Below are 22,084 nucleotides of genomic sequence, written 5' to 3' on the forward strand. Positions count from 1 at the left end.
ACACAGTCACATACATACACACACACACACACATACACAGCATACAATCACACATAAACACCAATGGGTAAAACAGAAACACTAACCCCTGTAGTCATGTCACACTCACATGATATCAGTGCAGGCAGTGGTAGGTTAACGTTTTTTATTAAAAAAAAAAAAAAAAAGCCTCAGGGGCCCAGTCGCACCTGCGACCTCTGCACCCCCTGTAGTTTCGCCCCTGGCATGATGGCTGTACTGTGCATGTTTGATCAATGATGTTTGTAAAACTTTTAGGCTAGATTACGAGTGGAGAACTATTTAGTGCTCCTGCGTTATCATCGCTAGACAGAGGATTTTTGCTCATGTCAGGTTGTGCTGGTATTATGAGTTTAAAGTAAAAAGTTATTAAGCGAGTGAAAACCCGATGCATGCATAAAGTGGAACTTCGAATATTGTGACTGTATTAACTTATCCTCCCATAGACTTCAATGTAGCATGCAAACTGCCAAAAAAATACTAACACTCATACTTGTGCTAACCTGATTGCATTTATTTAAGTGAGCTAAACCCAACATGAATTATGAATATTTCACATTCAAATGTTCTTCACATAGAAGAACATGTTCTATAATTATTCTTAAATAAATATATAAATATATATTTATTGATAATATATATATATATATAAATATAAATATATATATATATATATATATATATATATATACATACAGTCATGGTCAAAAATATTGGCACCCCTGCATTTCTGTCAGATAATGTACCACTTTGCCCAGAAAATTGTTACAATTACAAATGTTTAGGCATTCTCATGTTTATTTCTTTTGTTTGTATTGATATGACACAAAAAAGTGGAGAAAAAAAGCCAAATCTGACACATTCCACGCAAAACTCCAAAAACGGACTGGACAAAATTATTGACACCCTCAATTTAAGATTTGGTAGCACACCCCTTTAAAATAATAACTGAAATCAATCGCTTTATGTAACCTTCAATTAGTTTCTTACACCACTTTACTGGAATTTTGGACCACTCTTCTTTAGGTCATTGTACTGCTGTAAGACCCATGACCTCTGACAGAGACCCAACTTTCTGACACTGGGCCCTACATTGCACCACATAATTCTTTGGTAGTCTTCAAATTTCATAATGCCATGCACACAGTCAAGACATCCAGTGACTGAAGCAGCAAAGCAACCCCAAAACATCAGTGAACCTCCGCCATGTTTGACTATAGGGACTGTATTCTTTTCTTTAAAAGCCTCATTTTCTGAAAACAGTAGAATAATGGGCTTTATCAAAAAGCTGTAATTTTGTTTTGTTTGTGCACAGCACATTCTCCCAAAAGGATTTTGGCTTCCTCAGGTAAGTTTTGGCAAACTGGCTTTTTTATGTTTCTGTGTCAGCAGTGGGGTCTTCCTGGGTCTCCTACCATAGCGTCCCTTTTCATTCAGATGGCGACGTATAGTGTGAACTGACGCATTTATACCCAGTGCCTGAAGGTCAGCTTGAATTTTTCTGGAAGTTGATGAAGGTTCTTTATCCACTATTCGAACAATCCTTTGTTGCAATTTTTGATACATTTTTCTCTTTTGTCCACATTACGGGAGATTAGCTACAGTGCCATGGGCTGTAAACCTTTTGACGATGTTGCGTATAGTGGACACAGGAACATGAAGATCTCTGGAGATGGACTTTTAACCTTGAGATTGTCCATGCTTTTCCACAATTTTTGTTCTCAAATCATCAGACAATTCTTTGCTGCTCTTTCTCTTCTCCATGCTCAGTGTTACACACAGAGACACACAACAGAAAAAGTTGAGTCCATTTTTCACTATTTTAACTGGTTGCCGGTGTGACTTCTATATTGTCAGCACCTGTTAATTGATACAGGTCAGTTTAATTACAAATTCCAGGAGCATCACAGACTTGGAATGCAGTTATTTCTTACAATTTTGAGAAGGTGCCAATAATTGGTCCAGTCCATTTGTAATTGCAACAATCTTCTGGGTGAAGTGGTGCATTATATATATAATTATATATACTTTTGGTTGTGAGAGTGCACCTATATCGATAGATATATATATATATATATATATATATATATATATATATATATATATATATATATATATATATATATATATAAATAAATAGATATATACAGATAAACAATATATTGAAATATCTATTTTAAAATACTTAGAACATATCCATCTATGTGAAGAACATTGGAATGTGAAATATTTACAGTACATACAGAAACACTTTATTAAATATAAATATTGCATAAATATGATTTAAAAGCGCTAGGCAGTCTCTAGTTATTAAATTGGAGGACAGATAGTATTTCCCAACAGCAGCTCCTACCTAAAAAGTATGTACCGGCCCTCTATAGTACACTCTATACTGAAAATTAATTGTATTACAAGTGTGTGTAGAGCGCTTTGTTGATAGATACCTATGTTCTCTGTTTTTTAAAAGTATCACATGAAATTATTCATATATTGACTGCATATCACCAATAAGTAACACATTACAATAGGTACCAACACATTTTATAAGGACTTTTTATTTTTTGTATATATATATATATGCTTTCAATTCCTCATATATTGTAACGTGTTACTTATTGGTGATATGCAATCAATATATGCATCATTTCATGTGATACTTTTAAAAAACAGAGAACATAGGTATCTTCCAACAAAGCGCTCTACACACACTTGTAATACTATATATATATATATATATATATATATATATATATATATATATATATATATAAAGAGAGAGAGAGAGAGAGAGAGAGAGAGAGAGAGAGAGAAGGATGGATGGAGGGAGGGAGAAAAGAGGAAATAGTGGAGAGAGAGTGAACATGAAAGAAAGGAGAGAGTGGAGAAAGTAAACAGAGAGAAGTGGAAGGAAACATTGGAGAGAGAAAATATTGCAATTAATGAGAGAAAAGTTGAGAGAGAGAGAAAAAATAGAAGCGGGTTAAAGGGACACTGAACCCAATTTTTTTCTTTCGTGATTCAGACAGAGCAATCAAATGTTCTTCATTCTCTTGGTATCTTTATTTGAAAAGCAAGAATGTTGTTCTTGCTGATTGGTGGATAAATTCACCCACCAATAAACAAGTGCTGTCCATGGTACTGAACCAAACATTGGCTGGCTCCTTAGCTTAGATTCCTTCTTTTTCAAATAATGATAGCAAAATAGCGTAGAAAAATTGATAATAGAAGTAAATTAGAAAGTTGCTTAAAATTGCATGCTCTATCTGAATCATTAAATAAAATTTTTGGGTTCAGTGTCCCTTTAAGTTAAAGATGAAAGAAAGAGTAGTGTGAAAATGTAGAAGGAGAGAAAATAGAGAGTGAAAAGAGAGAGAGGTGAGGTCGATTGGAGATTGGTAAAAGAAGGAAAGTGAAACAAAGAAGAAACAATAGTGAAAAATAATAGGAAGAAAAGAAGAGAGAGAGAATAGACAGAAATAATAGAGAGAGAAAAAAGAGGTAAAAGTTAATAGAGGAGAGAGTGAAAGAAGTCAGAGAGAGAAAGAAAGAGAGAGAGAGAGAGGAAAGAGAAGAATAGAGAAAGTAAGTAGGAAAGGTAGGATGATAGAATGTAGAGAAAGCAAAGAGGGGAATAAAAAGAGAGACAACAGACAGAAAAAAGAGAGAAGGAGAGAGTAGAGAGAGAGGAGAAGAGAATGGAAAGATAGTGTACAAAGACAGAAAGAGGATAATGGAGAGACAGAGGCCTCTATTTATCAAAGTCTGGCGGACCTGATCCGACAGTGCGGATCAGGTCCGCCAGACCTCGCTGAATACGGAGAGCAATACGCTCTCCGTATTCAGCATTGCACCAGAGCTGCTGGTGCAACGCCGCAGTGTCGGATCAGGTCCGCAAGACCTTTTTTTAATAGGGGCCATAGAGTGGATAAAAACAGAAAAGAGAGGGGAGATAGTGCAGAGGAAAGAAGAAAGCAAATATATAAGAAAGAGAAGGAAGGATAGAGGGCCAGATTACAAGTGGATAGCTAAATATCGATTTAATGAAATCAATATTTGCGCTCCACTGTGTAATACCAGCGCAGGATAATGTGCACTGGTATTACAAGTTTTCAGCAATGCAAATGCGAGCTCGCATTCGCATTGCTGGGAAGCATTGCGCTCACAAGAGCACGCTTCCATTCCTCATTTTGATGCCGTCAGAGACGGTGAAGGGGTAAGTCTCACAGCGATGGCAGCCAATATAAATATATATATATATATACACAAATTAACACATAAATATATATGTATATAAGCATATGCATAAATATTTACTGGGAACACACAGTTCCCATTGACCGCAACGTAAAGGTACTTTTTTTCTAACACCCCACTCCCACCATTTTTAACCCCAAAATACTGACTAGTGCATTAAAAAAATATTAAAATAAAGATGCTGTCATTTTTTTTTTTAATAATCTATACTTTACAGTATTTTTGGGCCATTTGTGGCATATTTATAAAATTAATCAGATATCTGATTTCTGATTAATTTTATAAGTGCTAATTGCTACCGCGAGCTTGTGGTATCAATAACCAGCGAATTTGCCCATTTGCATGTGTGCGATAATTTAGTGCTCCACTTGTAATCGAGCCCAGAGTGTTTATAGAATAGAGATGGGCAGAGAAAGATAAGGGAGAGCATGAAAAGAGAGATTGAAGAGACTAAAGTAGTGAGTGGATAACGAGAGTAAAGAGAGAGACAGAGAAATGGTGAATAGAAATAGACAGAGGGAGATAGAGAAAAAGGGAATAGGGGCAAAATAAGAGAGAGAGAGAAGAGATTGAATGAGGAGGGAAAAGAGAGAGAAAATGAGACATTGCAGAAAGAGAATATAACTAATAAACGAAAGGCAGATGTTTTTGTTTATTGTTTTATTTGTTAAATCATTATCAGCATTACAGACAGGTTTATCCTCTGAGCTCACTCATACTTATTATTATCAGATATTTGTAGAGCACCAACAGATTCCGCAGCGCTATAAACATAGGCGGTATAAAAGATAACATTTATAGGGATCAAATGGGTAGAGGGCCCTGCCGAGAGTTGTGCTGTTGTAGTCGGCTCTTATGAAAGCAATCTACAAACAGCTGGGCTCATAGGCTTACATTCTAACGGGCCCATTTAACAAGCTCCGTAGGGAGCTTGTGGGCCCGTGTTTCTGGTGAGTCTTCAGACTCACCAGAAACACAAGTTATGGAGCTGCGGTCTAAAGACCGCTGCTCCACAACCCTGTCCGCCTGCTCTGAGCAGGCGGACAGGAATCGCCAGAAATCAACCCGATCGAGTACGATCGGGTTGATTGACACCCCCCTGCTGGCGGCCGATTGGCCACGAGTCTGCAGGGGGCGGCGTTGCACTAGCAGCTCTTGTGAGCTGCTGGTGCAATGCTGAATACAGAGAGTGTATTGCTCTCCGCATTCAGCGAGGTCTTGCGGACCTGATCCGCAGTGTCGGATCAGGTCCGCAAGACCTTTCTTAAACAGGGGCCTAAGGGGTTTAAGGGGAAAGCAATGGAGTAAGGAAAGGTTAGTGTAGGTTGTATGCAACCTCGCTAGCCTCAGAGGTCTTTTTGTTATTAAAAAGTATTTAATAACAAAAGGATTGGTGAGGCTAGCGAGGCTGAAGACCCTTTAGGGAGCCTAATGAAAAAACATCTAGCCGATTATCAGATATATATTGAAATATATTTTAAATAATACAGTAAAAATTAAAACAAATTCTATGTGAAGAACATAAGAGTGTAAAATATGCATAACACATTTCAGGTTTTGTGCTTTAGGTGTAACGCAGTGTCACGTTAGCGCATATGAAAATGTAGTAATCTTAAGGCACATTATTAAAATATTACATATAAAATATTAAAAATAATAATAATTATTACAAATTATTATAGATACTGTAAAAAAAAATATATTCTATAGATTATTTAGAATTGTTTACAGTATCTATAATAATTTATAATAATTATTATTATTTGTGTGTTTTTGTCTTCAAAAACCAACATTAGAATGAGTAAAACCACTCAAATTATGAAACACTATATTATGAACATTTAGATAAAACAGATAAACAAAACAAAATAGCATTTCTTTCATGTAATTGGCAAGAGTCCATGAGCTAGTGACGTATGGGATATACATTCCTACCAGGAGGGGGCAAAGTTTCCCAAACCTCAAAATGCCTATAAATACACCCCCCACCACACCCACAACTCAGTTTTTACAAACTTTGCCTCCTATGGAGGTGATGAAGTAAGTTTGTGCTAGATTTCTACGTTGATATGCATTTCTCAGCATGCTGAAGCCCGTCTCAGAGTGCAGTGAATGACAGAGGGATGTGAAGGGAGTATTACCTATTGAATGCAATGGTCATCCTAACGGGGATCTATTTCATAGGTTCTCTGTTATCGGTCATAGAGATTCATCTCCTACCTCCCTTTTCAGATTGACGATATACTCTTATACAGTATACCATTACCTTTACTGATTCTCGTTTCAGTACTGGTTTGGCTATCTACTTTATGTAGATGAGTGTCTTTTGGTAAGTATGTTTTCTTTTATTTATGACACTCTCAGCTATGGTTTGGCACTTTATATGTAAAGGAAATGCATATGAATGAATTTTTTCTTACCTGCAAATTTTCAAATTGACTTTCTTTCTAAATTGCGGACTGTTAGGCTCACGGGAGCGCACATTTTTGCCGCAAGACTTTTTTGGCGCGAAAATTAAGTTTGTTGACGTAATGACGTCATTTCCGGCGTCTTAGTTGGCGCCGAGAGTTTTCACGTAGTTGCGTCATCTATGACGCTCGTGTTTGTTGCGGACGTTTTTATTTTGTCAATTGTGGGCGTCATACTTGGCTCCAGATTTTTGACATTATTTAAGGCATTATTCTTTTTGCTTCTGGTTTCCAGAGGCTTATTCTGTTTGCATTTTTTCCCATTCCTGAAACTGTCATATAAGGAAATTGATAATTTTGCTTTATATGTTGTTTTTTCTATTACATATTGCAAGATGTCTCAATCGGACCCTGTCTCAGAATCTACTTCTGGAATGCTGCTAGCTGCCTGATGTCGGTTCTACCAAAGCTAAGTGCATTTGTTGAAAACTTGTGGTAACTGTTCCTCCGGCTGTAGTTTGTGTTAGATGTCATGAAAAACTTTCAAAAGCAGACAATATTTCCATTAGTAGTAGTCCATTACCCGTTGTAGTTCCTTCAACATCTAATGTTCAGGATATTTCTGTTAATGTGAGAGAATTTGTTTCTAATTCTATTCAGAAGGCCCTGTCTGTTATACCACCTTCTAATAAACGTAAAAGGTCTTTTAAAACTTCTCATAAATTCGATGAATTTTTAAATGACCAACAGCATTCTGATTTATCTATCTCTGATGAGGATCTATCTGGTTCAGAAGATTCTGCCTCAGATATTGACACTGACAAAACTTCATATTTATTTAAAATGGAGTATATTCGTTCTTTATTAAGAGAGGTGTTGATTGCATTAGATATGGAGGAGACTAGTCCTCTTGATATTAAAACCAGTAAACGTTTAAATTCGGTTTTTAAACCTCATGTAGTTATTCTAGAGGTTTTTCCAGTTCCTGATGCTATTTCAGATGTAATTTCTAGGGAATGGAATAGTCTGGGTAATTCATTTACTCCTTCTTCAAGGTTTAAGAAACTGTACCCTTTGCCGACTGATAGATTGGAGTTTTGGGAAAAGATCCCCAAAGTTGATGGGGCTATCTCTACTCTTGCTAAGCGTACTACTATTCCTACGGCAGATAGTACTTCTTTTAAAGATCCTTTAGATAGGAAGCTTGAATCTTATCTAAGGAAGGCTTATTTATGTTCAGGTCATCTTCTTAGGCCTGCTATTTCTTTGGCTGATGTTGCTGCGGCTTCAACTTTTTGGTTGGAAACTTTAGCGCAACAAGTACCAGATCCTAATGTGTATAGCATTGTTAAGCTAATTCAACATGCTAATAATTTCATTTGTGATGCCATTTTTGATATCATTAGAATTGATGTCAGGTATATGTCTTTAGCTATTTTAGCTAGAAGAGCTTTATGGCTTAAATCTTGGAATGTGGATATGACTTCTAAGTCAACGTTGCTATTTCTTTCTTTCCAAGGTAATAAATAATTTGGTTCTCAGTTGGATTCTATTATTTCAACTGTCACTGGGGGGAAGGGAGCCTTTTTGCCTCAGGATAAAAAATCTAAGGGTAAATTTAGGGCTGTTAACCGTTTTCGTTCCTTTCGTCAGAATAAAGAACAGAAACCTGACCCTTCCCCTAAAGGAACGGTTTCCAATTGGAAGCCTTCTCCAGTCTGGAATAAATCCAAGCCTTTTGGAAAATCAAAACCAGCCCTCAAGTCCGCATGAAGGTGCGGCCCTCATTCCAGCGCAGCTGGTAGGGGGAAAACTACGATTTTTCAAAGATGTTTGGATCAATTCAATCCAAAATCATTGGATTCAGAACATTGTTTCTCAAGGGTACACTCAAGGGTACAGAATAGGTTTCAAGGTAAGACCGCCTGTGAGAAGTTTCTTTCTTTCACGCATTCCAGTGAACCCAGTAAAGGCTCAGGCTTTTCTGAAGTGTGTTTCAGACCTGGAGTTATCCGGGGTAATTGTGCCAGTTCCATATTTGGAACGAGGTCTGGGGTTTTATTAAAATCTCTTCATTGTTCCAAAGAAAGAGAATTCTTTCAGACCAGTTCTGGATCTAAAAATTTTGAATTGTTATGTAAGAATACCAACATTCAAAATGGTGACTATAAGGACTATTCTGCATTTTGTTCAGCAAGGGCATTATATGTCCACAATAGACTTACAGGATGCTTATCTTCATATTCCAATTCATCCAGATTACTATCAGTTCCTGAGATTCTCTTTTCTAGACAAGCATTACCAATTTGTTGCTCTTCCTTTTGGCCTAGCAACAGCTCCAAGGATCTTTTCAAAGGTTCTCGGTGCCCTACTCTCTATAATCAGAGAGCGGGGTATTGCGGTGTTTCCTTATTTGGACGATATCTTGGTACTTGCTCAGTCTTTACATTCTGCAGAATCTCACATGAATCAACTAGTGTTGTTTCTTCAAAGACATGGTTGGAGGATCAATTTACCAAAAAGTTCCTTGATTCCTCAGACAAGGGTAACCTTTTTAGGATTCCAAATAGATTCAGTATCCATGACTTTGTCTCTAACAGACAAAAGACGTCTGAAATTGGTTTCAGCTTGTTGGAACCTTCAATCTCAGTCATTCCCTTCATTAGCTATGTGCATGGAGGTTTTAGGTCTCATGACTGCAGCATCGGACGCGATCCCCTTTGCTCGTTTTCACATGAGACCTCTTCAGCTTTGTATGCTGAACCAATGGTGCAGGGATTATACAAAGATATCAAAATTAATATCCTTAAATCCCAATATTTGACTATCTCTGACTTGGTGGTTAGATCACCACCATTTGGTTCAGGGGGCCTCTTTTGTTCCTCCAACCTGGACTGTGATTTCAACAGATGCAAGGTTGGGGAGCTGTCTGGGGATCTCTGATAGCGCAGGGGGTTTGGAAATCTCAAGAGACGAGATTACCAATCAATATTTTGGAACTCCGTGCGATTCTCAGAGCTCTTCAGTTTTGGCCTCTTCTGAAGAGAGAACCGTTTATTTGTTTTCAGACAGACAATGTCACAACCGTGGCATATGTCAATCATCAAGGTTGGACTCACAGACTTCAAGCTATGAAAGAAGTATCTCGGATACTTGCATGGGCGGAATCCAGCTCCTGTCTAATCTCTGCGGTCCATATCCCAGGTATAGACAATTGGGAAGCGGATTATCTCAGTCGCCAGACTTTACATCCGGGAGAATGGTCTCTTCACCCAGATGTGTTTCTTCCGATTGTTCAGATGTGGGGCTTCCATAAATAGATCTGATGGCTTCTCATCTAAACAGGAAACTTCCAAGGTATCTGTCCAGGTCCAGGGATCCTCAGAAGCAGTGGATGCGTTGTCACTTCCTTGGAATTATCAACCGGCTTATATCTTTCCTCCTCTAGTTCTTCTTCCAAGAGTGATTTCCAAAATCATAATAGAGCGTTCATTTGTACTACTGGTGGCTCCAGCATGGCCACACAGGTTTTGGTATGCGGATCTTGTTCGGATGTCCAGTTGCCAACCTTGGCCACTTCCGTTAAGGCCAGACCTTCTATCTCAAGGTCCATTTTTCCATCAGGATCTCAAATCATTAAATTTGAAGGTATGGAGATTGAACGCTTAGTGCTTAGTCATAGAGGTTTCTCTGACTCAGTGATTAATACTATGTTGCAGGCTCGCAAAGCTGTGTCTAGAAAGATTTATTACAGAGTTTGGAAGACTTACATTTCATGGTGTTTTTCTCATAAATTCTCTTGGCATTCTTTTAGAATTCCTAGAATTTTACAGTTTCTTCAGGATGGTTTGGATAAGGGTTTGTCTGCAAGTTCCTTGAAAGGACAAATCTCTGCTCTTTCTGTTCTGTTTCACAGAAAAATTGCTAATCTTCCTGACATTCATTGTTTTGTACAGGCTTTGGTTCGTATCAAGCCTGTCATTAAGCCAATTTCTCCTCCTTGGAGTCTTAATTTGGTTTTGAGAGCTTTACACGCTCCTCCGTTTGAGCCTATGCATTCTCTGGACATTAAATTACTTTCTTGTAAAGTATTGTTTCTTTTGGCCATCTCTTTTGCTAGAAGAGTTTCTGAATTATCTGCTCTTTCTTGTGAGTCTCCTTTTCTGATTTTTCATCAGGATAAGGCGGTTTTGCGGACTTCATTTAAATTTTTACCTAAAGTTGTGAATTCCAACAACATTAGTAGAGAAATTGTTGTCCCTTCGTTGTGTCCTAATCCTAAGAATTCTTTGGAAAGACCTTTACATTCTTTGGACGTGGTAAGAGCTTTGAAATATTATGTTGAAGCTACTAAAGATTTCAGAAAGACTTCTAGTCTATTTGTTATCTTTTCTGGTTCTAGGAAATGTCAGAAGGCTTCTGCCATTTCTTTGGCGTCTTGGTTAAAGCTTTTGATTCATCATGCTTATTTGAAGTCGGGTAAATCCCCGCCTCAGAGGATTACGGCTCATTCTACTAGGTCAGTTTCTATTTCCTGGGCTTTTAAGAATGAAGCTTCTGTTGATCAGATTTGCAAAGCAGCAACTTGGTCTTCTTTGCATACTTTTACTGAATTCTACCATTTTGATGTTTTCTCTTCTTCAGAAGCAGTTTTTGGTAGAAAAGTTCTTCAGGCAGCTGTTTCAGTTTGATTCTTCTGCTTATAATTTCAGTTTTTTTCATTATAAAGATTAAAACTTTTTGATTTGGGTTGTGGATTCTTTTTTCAGCGGAATTGGCTGTCTTTATTTTTATCCCTCCCTCTCTAGTGACTCTTGCGTGGAGTTCCACATCTTGGGTATTTGCTATCCCATACGTCACTAGCTCATGGACACTTGCCAATTACATGATAGAAAACATAATTCATGTAAGAACTTACCTGATAAATTCATTTCTTTCATATTGACAAGAGTCCATGAGGCCCACCCTTTTTGTGGTGGTTATGATTTTTTTGTATAAAGCACAATTATTCCAATTCCTTGTTGATGCTTTCGCTCCTTTCTTATCACCCCACTTCTTGGCTATTCGTTAAACTGAGTTGTGGGTGTGGTGGGGGGTGTATTTATAGGCATTTTGAGGTTTGGGAAACTTTGCCCCTCCTGGTAGGAATGTATATCCCATACGTCACTAGCTCATGGACTCTTGCCAATATGAAAGAAATGAATTTATCAGGTAAGTTCTTACATAAATTATGTTTTTTTTACTTTTTCTGATGTATTACCAAACCAAATAATAATTGTGTTTATCCATGCAAAATGGATTTTCAAGAGGTAGAAGCTGTTGGGGTAGATTTATCACAGGTCGAGCAAACATGATTTACTGTAGCGAATCATGTCTGCTCGACCTCGCTAAATGCAGACAGCATACGCGGTTGGCATTTAACATTGCACAAGCATTTCTTGTGAAATGCTTGTGCAATGCCGCCCCCAGCACACTTACAGCCAATCGGCTGCTAGTAAGGGGTGTCAATAATCCCAATCGGATCTGGATGATTTCAGTCCGCGGAGAAGTTAAGGCGCAGCGGCCTTACGATCGCTGATTCTTAACTTCCGTTTCTGGCGGACCAGAAACGATGGCCGTAGAATGCAGCATCCGCTGCATTATAAATCTACCCGGTTGAGTTTAAAAAAATCCAATATCCTGAGAAAATCTGCAGGAAAATTATTTTTGGTGGATTGGGATAATATACTCCTGTCAAATTGTCCCCATAAAAATTTATTTTAAATTTTTTTGTGGATTACCATTGAGGTTTCTAAAGGTTTTGCATTTGAAAGAACTGTAAAAAGCAATGCATTCCACTTTGCGCAGGAGATCTGAGAGATTGCAATACAGCCATAGCACGTTCACCACACCAAATAGAAGAAAGTGCATTCAAAATATACTATAGATATTGTAAATAATTATTAGAGGGTAAAGATTTCAAATGAGTTAAAATATTTTTTTTTTCTGCATTTAAGGAACATGAAACACTTTAATAAAAGATGTTTAACTGGGAGGCGGGGGTCATAATCGGTTGCAATATTGTGTGATTTGCCATCTCTTATTTTAATCTACAAGATATATTTGATCCTCTATATCACTCAGACAAAATGGAATATTTTTATTTTTACACAAGAATGTGAATTAGCTCTATGATTATTTACATTGAATAAACAACGTTCCACAAAATAGAAATGGCACTTTTGGATCAAAGTAATCTACACGCTAACAAATATTTTCACGTTTATTTTATTATAGAGTAAGAAGAATGTCATATAAACTCTTGAAAGAATCCTTTATAAGTAACCTCAACGGAACAAGCCTTACTGAGATTACAGTAGACTTAAGCGTGCCTCCACTTCTTGTCCTCTGTAGAGGTTTGTTGTTTATTCTTCATCATCAAAGATATGGTGAAAGATTATACTCATGGAAAGTCCACTTGTTTCTAGATTTTATTCTGCTCATCCTACCACAGGTTATGTGCTGCACAGTCCTTGCAGATAACCTGTATATGGGGCATCAAGTCATTGTGACTTTGTGTGTTGTATTACTCTACACTATATACAGAGGGAAAGTCGTGTTTACCAATGTGCCATTCAAATACATCTGGAAACAATTCCAAGAAATACAAGTGGACTATGACGCAGTGCCAGCAGTTACGTCACTACGTGTTCTCATGAATCTGTACACTGCTGTATATATCTTGGCAGTGGACTTCCCTATATTTCCCAGGCGATATGCAAAAACAGAGACTTATGGCACAGGAACCATGGACATAGGGGTAGGGTGCTTTATCTTTGCCAACTCTCTGGTTTCCCCTGAAGCCAAAGGAAGAGGTGTAATCCTGAAGAATACTTTTTCCAATGTGACAAAACAGCTGTTTGCAGTGTGGCCTCTAATTGCCCTTGGATTAGGCCGGTTGATCAGTGTCAAAACATTAGCATATCATGAACATGTGTCGGAGTATGGAGTTCACTGGAACTTTTTTTTTACTCTGGCAGTCATTAGAGTAATGGCGTCCCTGTTGTTAACATTATTTCCAGTACAAAAGGCATGGATTCTAGCTATAACCCTTCTTTCATGCTATCAAGCAGCTCTTGAAACCACCAACCTTAAGAAATTTATTTTACATGGAAGTGATGGGAAAGGCACAAGAATTGGTTTCCTAAATGCAAACAGAGAGGGACTATTCTCACTTATTGGATATACTGGCATTTATATGGCTGGAGTACAAGTTGGATTGTATGTGCTAAAGAAAAGGACATTTATAAAAGATTGGATGATGGTCACCTGGAATCTGATGTTAATGACTGTTTATTTTTTTATAGTTTTCAATTTAGTTGATGAATTCATAGAGCCTGTCTCTCGTAGAATGGCAAATTTAACATTCTGCATATGGATTATAGCATTGTGCCTCTTTCAGCTCTGCTTGACATTACTTGTTGACTTGATCATAGTATTTGTAAAGTCTCTGGTCTCTGGAAGCAAAGTGTCATGTACATGGGATATAAGTAAAATGCCAAGCTCCAATAAGAAGCAAGACGTACCTTTGCCCGCTGGCAAAAAGAAAATAAATCTGTGTCTGATTGAAGCTGTCAATAGAAATCAATTGCTGTTCTTCTTGCTTTCAAATATCATGACTGGTCTAGTGAATATGTTGGTTGATACCATCTACAGCAGCTCTGGATTTGCCATTTCTGTGCTTCTGTTTTATATGTTTACTAATTGTTTAATTGCTTATGTTCTTCATATTACTGACATTTCTGTGAAGTGTTGGTGATTTTTCATGAAGGAAACTACTTGAAGTGACAGTATGGAGCACACAAACAAATCTATTTTATATATGAATTTTTGGAAGCTATAAGCCCTGGACTACAATGCAAAGTAATCTATCTATCATTCTATCTATCTACAGGATCTCTCTCTCTCTCTCTCTCTCTCTCTCTCTATCTATCTATCTATCTATCTATCTATCTAGTATATCATCTATCTATCTATTATCTATCTATATATTATCTATATTTTTATCTATCTATTTATCTATCTATCTATCTATCGTTTCTATCTATTATCTATCTATCTATCTATCTACAGTATCTATCTATCTATCTATCTATCTATCTATCTATCTATCTACAGTATCTATCTATCTATCTATCTATCTATCTATCTATCTATCTATCTATCTATCTATCTATATACCTACAGTATCTATCTATCGATTTATCTATCTATCTATCTATCTATCTAATCTATCTATCTAAAGCAGCATTTAAAGTAGCCTGAAAAAAATATAACTTAAGAGTTGTTTAAATGTAAACTAATATAGCAGTATCAGTTGTGTTCTTTCTACTAAGGCTTATTGGTTTAAAGCTTCTTATCACTAAAGCTAAGTCAGCATTAGCAGTAAGCGCCTATCATTAGTAACTGTAGCTTTAGTAACAGTAAGAACCAATAAGCATTAGTAGGAAGTACATAACAGATACAGCTTTAAAGGGACATTAAACCTTTTTTTTTCAGGGTTCAGAGAGATCATACAGTTTAAACAACTTTTTAATTTACTTCTATTTTTTAATTCTATTGCTATTTGTTGCAGGGGCAGCAATGCACTACTGGTAGCTCGATGAACACATAATGATATCCAGTGACAAGAGGCATATATATGCAACCACCAATCACCAGCTATCTCCCAGTAGTGCACTGCTGCTCCTGAGCCTACCTAGGTATGCTTTTCAACAAAGGATACCAAAAGAAAAAAGTAATTAATAGTAATCAATTGGAAAGCTGTTTAAAATTCTAAATCATGAATGTTTAATTTTGACTTTCCTGCCCCTTTATATGCTAAAAAGATTTGATGTCACATATTTTAGGGGGAAAATGACATATTTAGACACTACTCTTTAATAGGGATGAAAGAAAATGTTTGAGTACAGTATCACTGTCATTTATGACTTTTTAAATAAGCCTGCTGTTTCCTTTTTTTTGTCCTTTGTCATCTCAAAATTACATGACCTATGTCATATTCATGTTAGTCATATTCATGATACTTCCCTCTGTGTGCTAACTCAAGGCTAGATTACAAGGGGAGCTCTATTTATCGCTTTCCCATAACTGGCTCTATGCACACGTCAGGTTTGAGCGTTAAATGCGATTACATTCAACCAATCGTATTTACTTTCAACTCTTTTTTTTTTTTTTTTTAAAGTATTTTATTGATGTCCAGCATATAATACAATCTTACAATGTGCAAGCATATAATACAATCTTACAATGTGCATCCGATTTACACCACACAGTATATTACAACAGGGCACCTTATTAATACAAAAAAGAAACAAAAAAGTGAAACCAATCACAGATTACAAGTAATAAGAGCTGCAAAATAATACTACATTAATATATATTGAAACGAAAGTAGTTTGCATCCTGTTTGTCACTTTATTGTTTCAGTTCATAAATATGGTGGTTTTCTTTTTGAAAAATAAAAACAAACCAAAACAAAACAAACAAAAAAAAAAAATACCCCATTCGTCTCCCTTGCTCACCTCTCCCTGCCTTATTGCGAACTTCACTCCTATTTACCATAATATTTAAAACAATTCTCTATAACAAGATATCCATGAAGTGGTAAATTTGCCATGTAACACAAGTTCTGCGAAACTGTCTGAGCTCAGAAATGGCGACAGTATACGTTTCTGGATATGCAAGGCATATGATTTAATTATAGGAAGCCAGTCTAACAATTTTTTTTTAATTTTCTTTTCCTTTGCAGATTTTAGATGGAAATATTCAACAATTATTTGATTTTGCATTTCTTGAATAATAAGCAACAAAGGAGGAACTGATTTCGCTTTCCAATTTTTAACTATAAGATGTCTAATTAGTAAAATAATTGTAATCAATATGTTTGTCCGAAGGGTAGAGTCTGTAATTTGGATATTAAGAAAAATAATATTTTCTGGATCTAACAAAAACTTTGAGCCATAGGCCTCTATTTATCAAAGTCTGGCGGACCTGATCCGACAGTGCGGATCACGTCCGCCAGACCTCGCTGAATACAGAGAGCAATACGCTCTCCGTATTCAGCATTGCACCAGCAGCTCACAAGAGCTGCTGGTGCAACGCCGCCCCCTGCTGACTCGCGGCCAATTGGCCGCCAGCAGGGAGGTGTCAATCGACCCGATCGTACTAGATCGGGTTGATTTGAGGCGATATCTGTCCGCCTGCTCAGAGCAGGCGGACAGGTTATGGAGCAGCGGTCTTTGTGACCGCTGCTTCATAACTGCTGTTTCTGGCGAGTCTGAAGACTCTCCAGAAACAGAGGCCATCAAGCTCCTTACGGAGCTTGATAACTAGAGGCCAAAGTGCTTATTTAGCCAAAATATAATTTTCTTCCACGTTTGTGCCATTCTCAGGCAATAGCAAAACATATGTAGTACATCCGCTTTAGTATGAGAACAGCGAGGGCAACTGGCTATTTGAGAAGGAAATATTCTAGATAGCCTGAAAGGTGTTATATAATAGTTATTTATCAATTTAAGATGTGATTCCTTCCAGCTTGTTGAAATTCCACATTTGTTTACTATAGTACAGCTTAATTTAATCTTTTCAGTATCCAAATTTGGGAAATCACGTAACCATGAATTACATGTCTTACTCAGTGAAAGTAGGCTTTCTTTATTTAACATAATGTCATACATGAGAGAAATTGAAGATAAGCCAGCCCTGAATTTATATATACATATCCTAATATCAGACCACGCAAGACATTGATTCAAATCCTATCTACGACTTCTTATATAGTGTCTTTGCTGGAAATAAACAAACAAATAATTTCTGGGAAGGTCAAATTGTAGAGTAAGAGATTCAAATGTAGTGATAAGGCCATCCCCCGAAATGACTTGTATATGTTTAAGTCCTTTCTCAGCCCATCATTTAAATACCGCCTGACTATATTCTGGGGAAAAGTCAATATGACCTATTATGGGTAGAAATTCGGAAAAAGAGTAATCTATTCCTAACTGTACACAGAGCTTCTGCCAAGCTATAATAATATTTTTTGTAGTCACCAGTCCAGTGATATTAGAGGGCAATCTTTTATAAGAATAGTGTAAGCTAGCTTTCAAGGAAAAATGATAAATAATATAGCTTTCAATATCCATAGAAGAGAATAAATGCTAGCCAGTCTATAGCAATTTTAGCCAAACTAGCTATATTATATAGTTCAATATTTGGCAATGCAAGTCTGGCCATATCACAGGAGTGCATTAATTTTTTTAAAGCAATACAAGGCCTTTTATTCTTCCAGATAAATCTGGAAAATATAGTATATAGTTTGCGTAGATCCGAGGAAAGAATAAATAGGGGTAGATTCTGTAAAGGATACAGTAAGCACGGAAAGATGATTGTCTTAATTAGGCTGACATGAGCAGACAGAGAGATAGGCAATGGAGCCCAAATTTCTAGATCCATTTACATTTTTTGGATAAGAGGATATATATTCAGTTTGTACCAAAAATTCGGGTTAGCATGGAGATAAATGCCTAGATATTTAGGTGATTCTGTTGTTTTAAAAAGATAGTCAAACGCACTGGATCTGCTTTTTTTAATCCACATTATTTCACTTTTATAAAAATTAATTTTATATCCTGAAAAGGAACTAAACATGTTTAAACTTCGAAGCACTACTGGAATTTCTTGAGATGTATTTTCTAAGTAGATCAAAAGATCATCCGCATAAAGAAGGAGTTTAAGATACTGAGTCCCAATTCTAATTCCTTTAATAGCATCTCTTAACCAAATTGCTAATTGCTCTAGAGCAATATTGACAAGGAAAGGTGATAATGGGCACCCTTGCCTCGTACCCCTTCCTAAGGTTATATGCGGAGAGCAATATCCATTGATTAACAAATATGATATTGGGTTTTTATATATGTACTATAAATAAAATGGACAAACTGATTCTTAAAACCAAATTCTATAAGAGACCTAAATAAGTGCCCCCATATGATCGAATCAAAGGCTTTTTTAGCATCTAAGGTGACTATAGCCGCATCATAGCTGGGTTGGGCCTGAACATCCTTTTCTGAATTCCATATGTATTCTATACATGTTAAGACTTTATGAATATTTTTAAATGAATTCCTTGTAGACATAAAGCCTGTTTGATCTGGGTGTATAATCTTGTCAACACAAATAGCAAGTCTAGAAGCAATAATAGCAGTTAAGATTTTATAGTCTGCATTTAATACAGAAATGGCTCTATAGGAGGCAGGATCTTTGGGATCCTTATCTTTCTTGAGTATCAATGAAATGTTAGCAGCTACAAAGTACTTAGAGATTTGGTGATTAGAGGTAAAATAGCTATTAAAGAGTTTTTCTAACGTCTCTTTAACCTCTTCAACCAAAATTTTAAAGAATTTAGCTGGTAAACCATCTAGTCCAGCAGCCTTATTTAGTTTGGCTTTTTCTATAGCCTTTATTATATTATCTTATTGGTCTATTTAAGATGTCTAAATCGGAATCTAAGATCTTGGGGGTATTGATCCTTGACCAAAAAGAATCTTGCTGAGGGCTATTGATTCCTATCTTAGCATATCTATTATTACCTTCTCTAATGGCCAGTATATAACTTTTCCTTTTTCTATTTCGGGTCAATTTAGCTAAATACTTAGCAGAACATCCATGAAAACCTCTATAATATAGATTATTCTTTAACTCTTCTTCTTGAGATTTTTTTTTAATAGAATATCCCTATCTTGCCTGGCTTTGATATATTTTTTCCAGTTAAAATTAGTAGGGGTATTATAATATTTTCTATACGCATTTTTTACTTGGTTAGCAAGATGCACTTCTTGAGCAATAGCTTTCTTTCTCCTGGCACACATGTACACTTTGATTTCCCCTCTTAGGACCGCCTAAGTGGCTTCCCAAAATGTTTCTATTCTATTGAAGTGTGTTATATTATGAGTTCAATAATCTCTCCAGCTCTGCTTTAGCCAGAGAGAAAATCTAGAGTTATTATAGAGATATCTAGGAAAAAAGAAAATGTGTTCTTTTCCCTTAGATTGAGCTACAGAAGGAAATGAGATGGAGCTGCTTGCATGGTCTGACAATATCGTTCACTTGTGCATCTATTTTAAGAATGGATAAAGATTCAGCAACTAGTATATAATAAATTTGTGAGAAGGTTTTTATAGGATTTAGATTCACATGTAAAGGGTTACTAATTCTCCAAATGTCAATTAATTTCAAATTATGACAAAAATAAATAAATATTTAGACTGTCTATCATACTCTTTTCTGTTTTTTTGTATCAAATCTTTCTAATTCTGTACACATGGGCATATTAAAATCACCTCCAAATATAAATTTTTTATTTATGTATGGAAATAGTTTAGCCTGAATTTTTCCCCAAAATCCAGGTGAAAATCTATTTGGGCCATAAATGTTACAGAGGACTAATTTTGTATCATTAAATATGTAATAAAATATATCTTTGCATCTAAATGTCAATATGAAATTCCACAGCGCCTAAGTAATACTACATACGCTTCTCCTAATAGCAAGATCTCTCAACCAGATCTTAAAATGAACCTGACAAAGTGAGCAATGCGGGAAGCGCTAAAAAAGCTGGGTAGCTAGAAAAGCTAAAAGTAGGGTATATATGGGTCAAAAACATATTTAATCAGGATATCATTAAAAGTATATATATCAAACAAATTGAAATGATGTAGCTATCTCACGGTTTTGGTACAAAAATATACAGATTGCAAAATAAATCCTATATAGGATTTTGTAACCATAAAGTGCGAGTGAATGACGATGTACAAACACAATTAAAAAAATCTGCAGCAAACACAGTAAAATAAACTAAACTAAAAACGGATAAGTAAATAACAGCAAAACCGTAGCACACTAGTCTGGCCAGACTAAACCTGTTGATACTTGATAACTTATCCGTTTTTAGTTTGTTTTACTGTCGGCTAGATTACGAGTTTTACGTTATGAGTGCAAAAGCCTCATAATGCTGCTTTTTCACTACCGCTGCTATTATGAGTCTTGTCAGAATAGCTGTACCGCACACTTTTTTGGGCGTAACGCAACATAACTATCGCACCTTTCAAAATGGGACTTCCATAGCGCAGGTATTACGAGTTTTGCCTGGGAGGCCAAAAAGTGAGCGGTACACCCTATACTGACAAGATTCGTACCGCCATCTAAAGTCAGTAGTTATGGGTTTTGGAGTACAAAGCTGTAGCATAAAACTCATAACTAAAGTGTTACAAAGTACACTAACACCCATAAACTACCTACTAACCCCTAAACCAAGGCCCTCCCGCATCGCATACACTATAATAAAAATATTTACCCTAATCTGCCGCTCCTGACATCGCCGCCACTATAATAAACATATTAACCCCTAAACCGCTGCACTCCCGCATCGCAAACACTAGTTAGATATTATTAACCCCTAATCTGCCACCCCCAACGTCACTGCCGCCACTATACTAAAGTTATTAACCCCTAAACCTAACCCTAAGTCTAACCCTAACACCCCTAACTTTAATATAATTAAAATAAATCTAAATAAAAATTACTATCATTAACTAAGTAATTCCTATTTAAAACTAAATACTTACCTATAAAATAAACCCTAAGCTAGCTACAATATAACTAATAGTTACATTGTAGCTATCTTAGGTTTTATTTTTATTTCACAGCTAAGTTTGTATTTATTGTAACTAGGTAGACTAGTTAGTAAATAGTTATTAATTATTTACTAACTATCTAGTTAAAATAAATACAAATTTACCTGTAAAATAAAACCTAACCTGTCTTACACTAACACATAACCTTACACTACAATTAAATAAATTACATTAATTAAATACAATTAACTAAATTACAAAAAAACAATAAACACTTAATTACACAAAATAAAAAAGAAATGATCAAATATTTAAACTAATTACACCTAATCTAATAGCCCTATCAAAATAAAAAAGCCCCCCCAAAATAAAAAGAACCCTAGCCTAAACTAAACTGCCAATAGCCCTTAAAAGGGCCTTTTGCGGGGCATTGCCCCAAAGAAATCAGCTCTTTTACCTGTAAAACAAAATACAAACAACCCCCTAACAGTAAAACCCACCATCCACACAACCAAACCCCCCAAATAAAATCCTATCTAAAAAGCCTAAGCTCCCCATTGCTCTGAAAAGGGCATTTGGATGGGCATTGCCCTTAAAAGGGCATTTAGCTGTTTTTCTTTGACCAAACCCATAATCTAAAAATAAAACCCACCCAATAAACCCTTAAAAAACCTAACACTAACCCCTGAAGATCCACTTACAGTTTTTGAAGACCGGACATCCACCCTCATCAAG

The 22,084-nt window shown here is 36.3% G+C and overlaps 1 protein-coding gene across 1 annotated transcript; it reads left to right on the forward strand.

Annotated features, from left to right (window-relative positions):
* Positions 1 to 12,966: 12,966 nt before the first annotated feature.
* Positions 12,967 to 14,478, forward strand: LOC128651743 (phosphatidylinositol-glycan biosynthesis class W protein-like). The gene has a single exon (XM_053704725.1). It carries the CDS (start codon positions 12,967 to 12,969, stop codon positions 14,476 to 14,478), a length of 1,512 nt encoding a protein of 503 aa, XP_053560700.1.
* The last annotated feature ends 7,606 nt before the right edge of the window (positions 14,479 to 22,084 follow it).

Source organism: Bombina bombina, chromosome 3 (genome assembly GCF_027579735.1).
Source record: "Bombina bombina isolate aBomBom1 chromosome 3, aBomBom1.pri, whole genome shotgun sequence".
In the NCBI taxonomy this organism is placed as follows: domain Eukaryota; kingdom Metazoa; phylum Chordata; class Amphibia; order Anura; family Bombinatoridae; genus Bombina; species Bombina bombina.

Coding starts and splice junctions, on each gene's coding strand:
- LOC128651743 (XM_053704725.1), top strand. CDS start 12,967: ATGTCATATAAACTCTTGAAAGAATCCTTTATAAGTAACCTCAACGGA.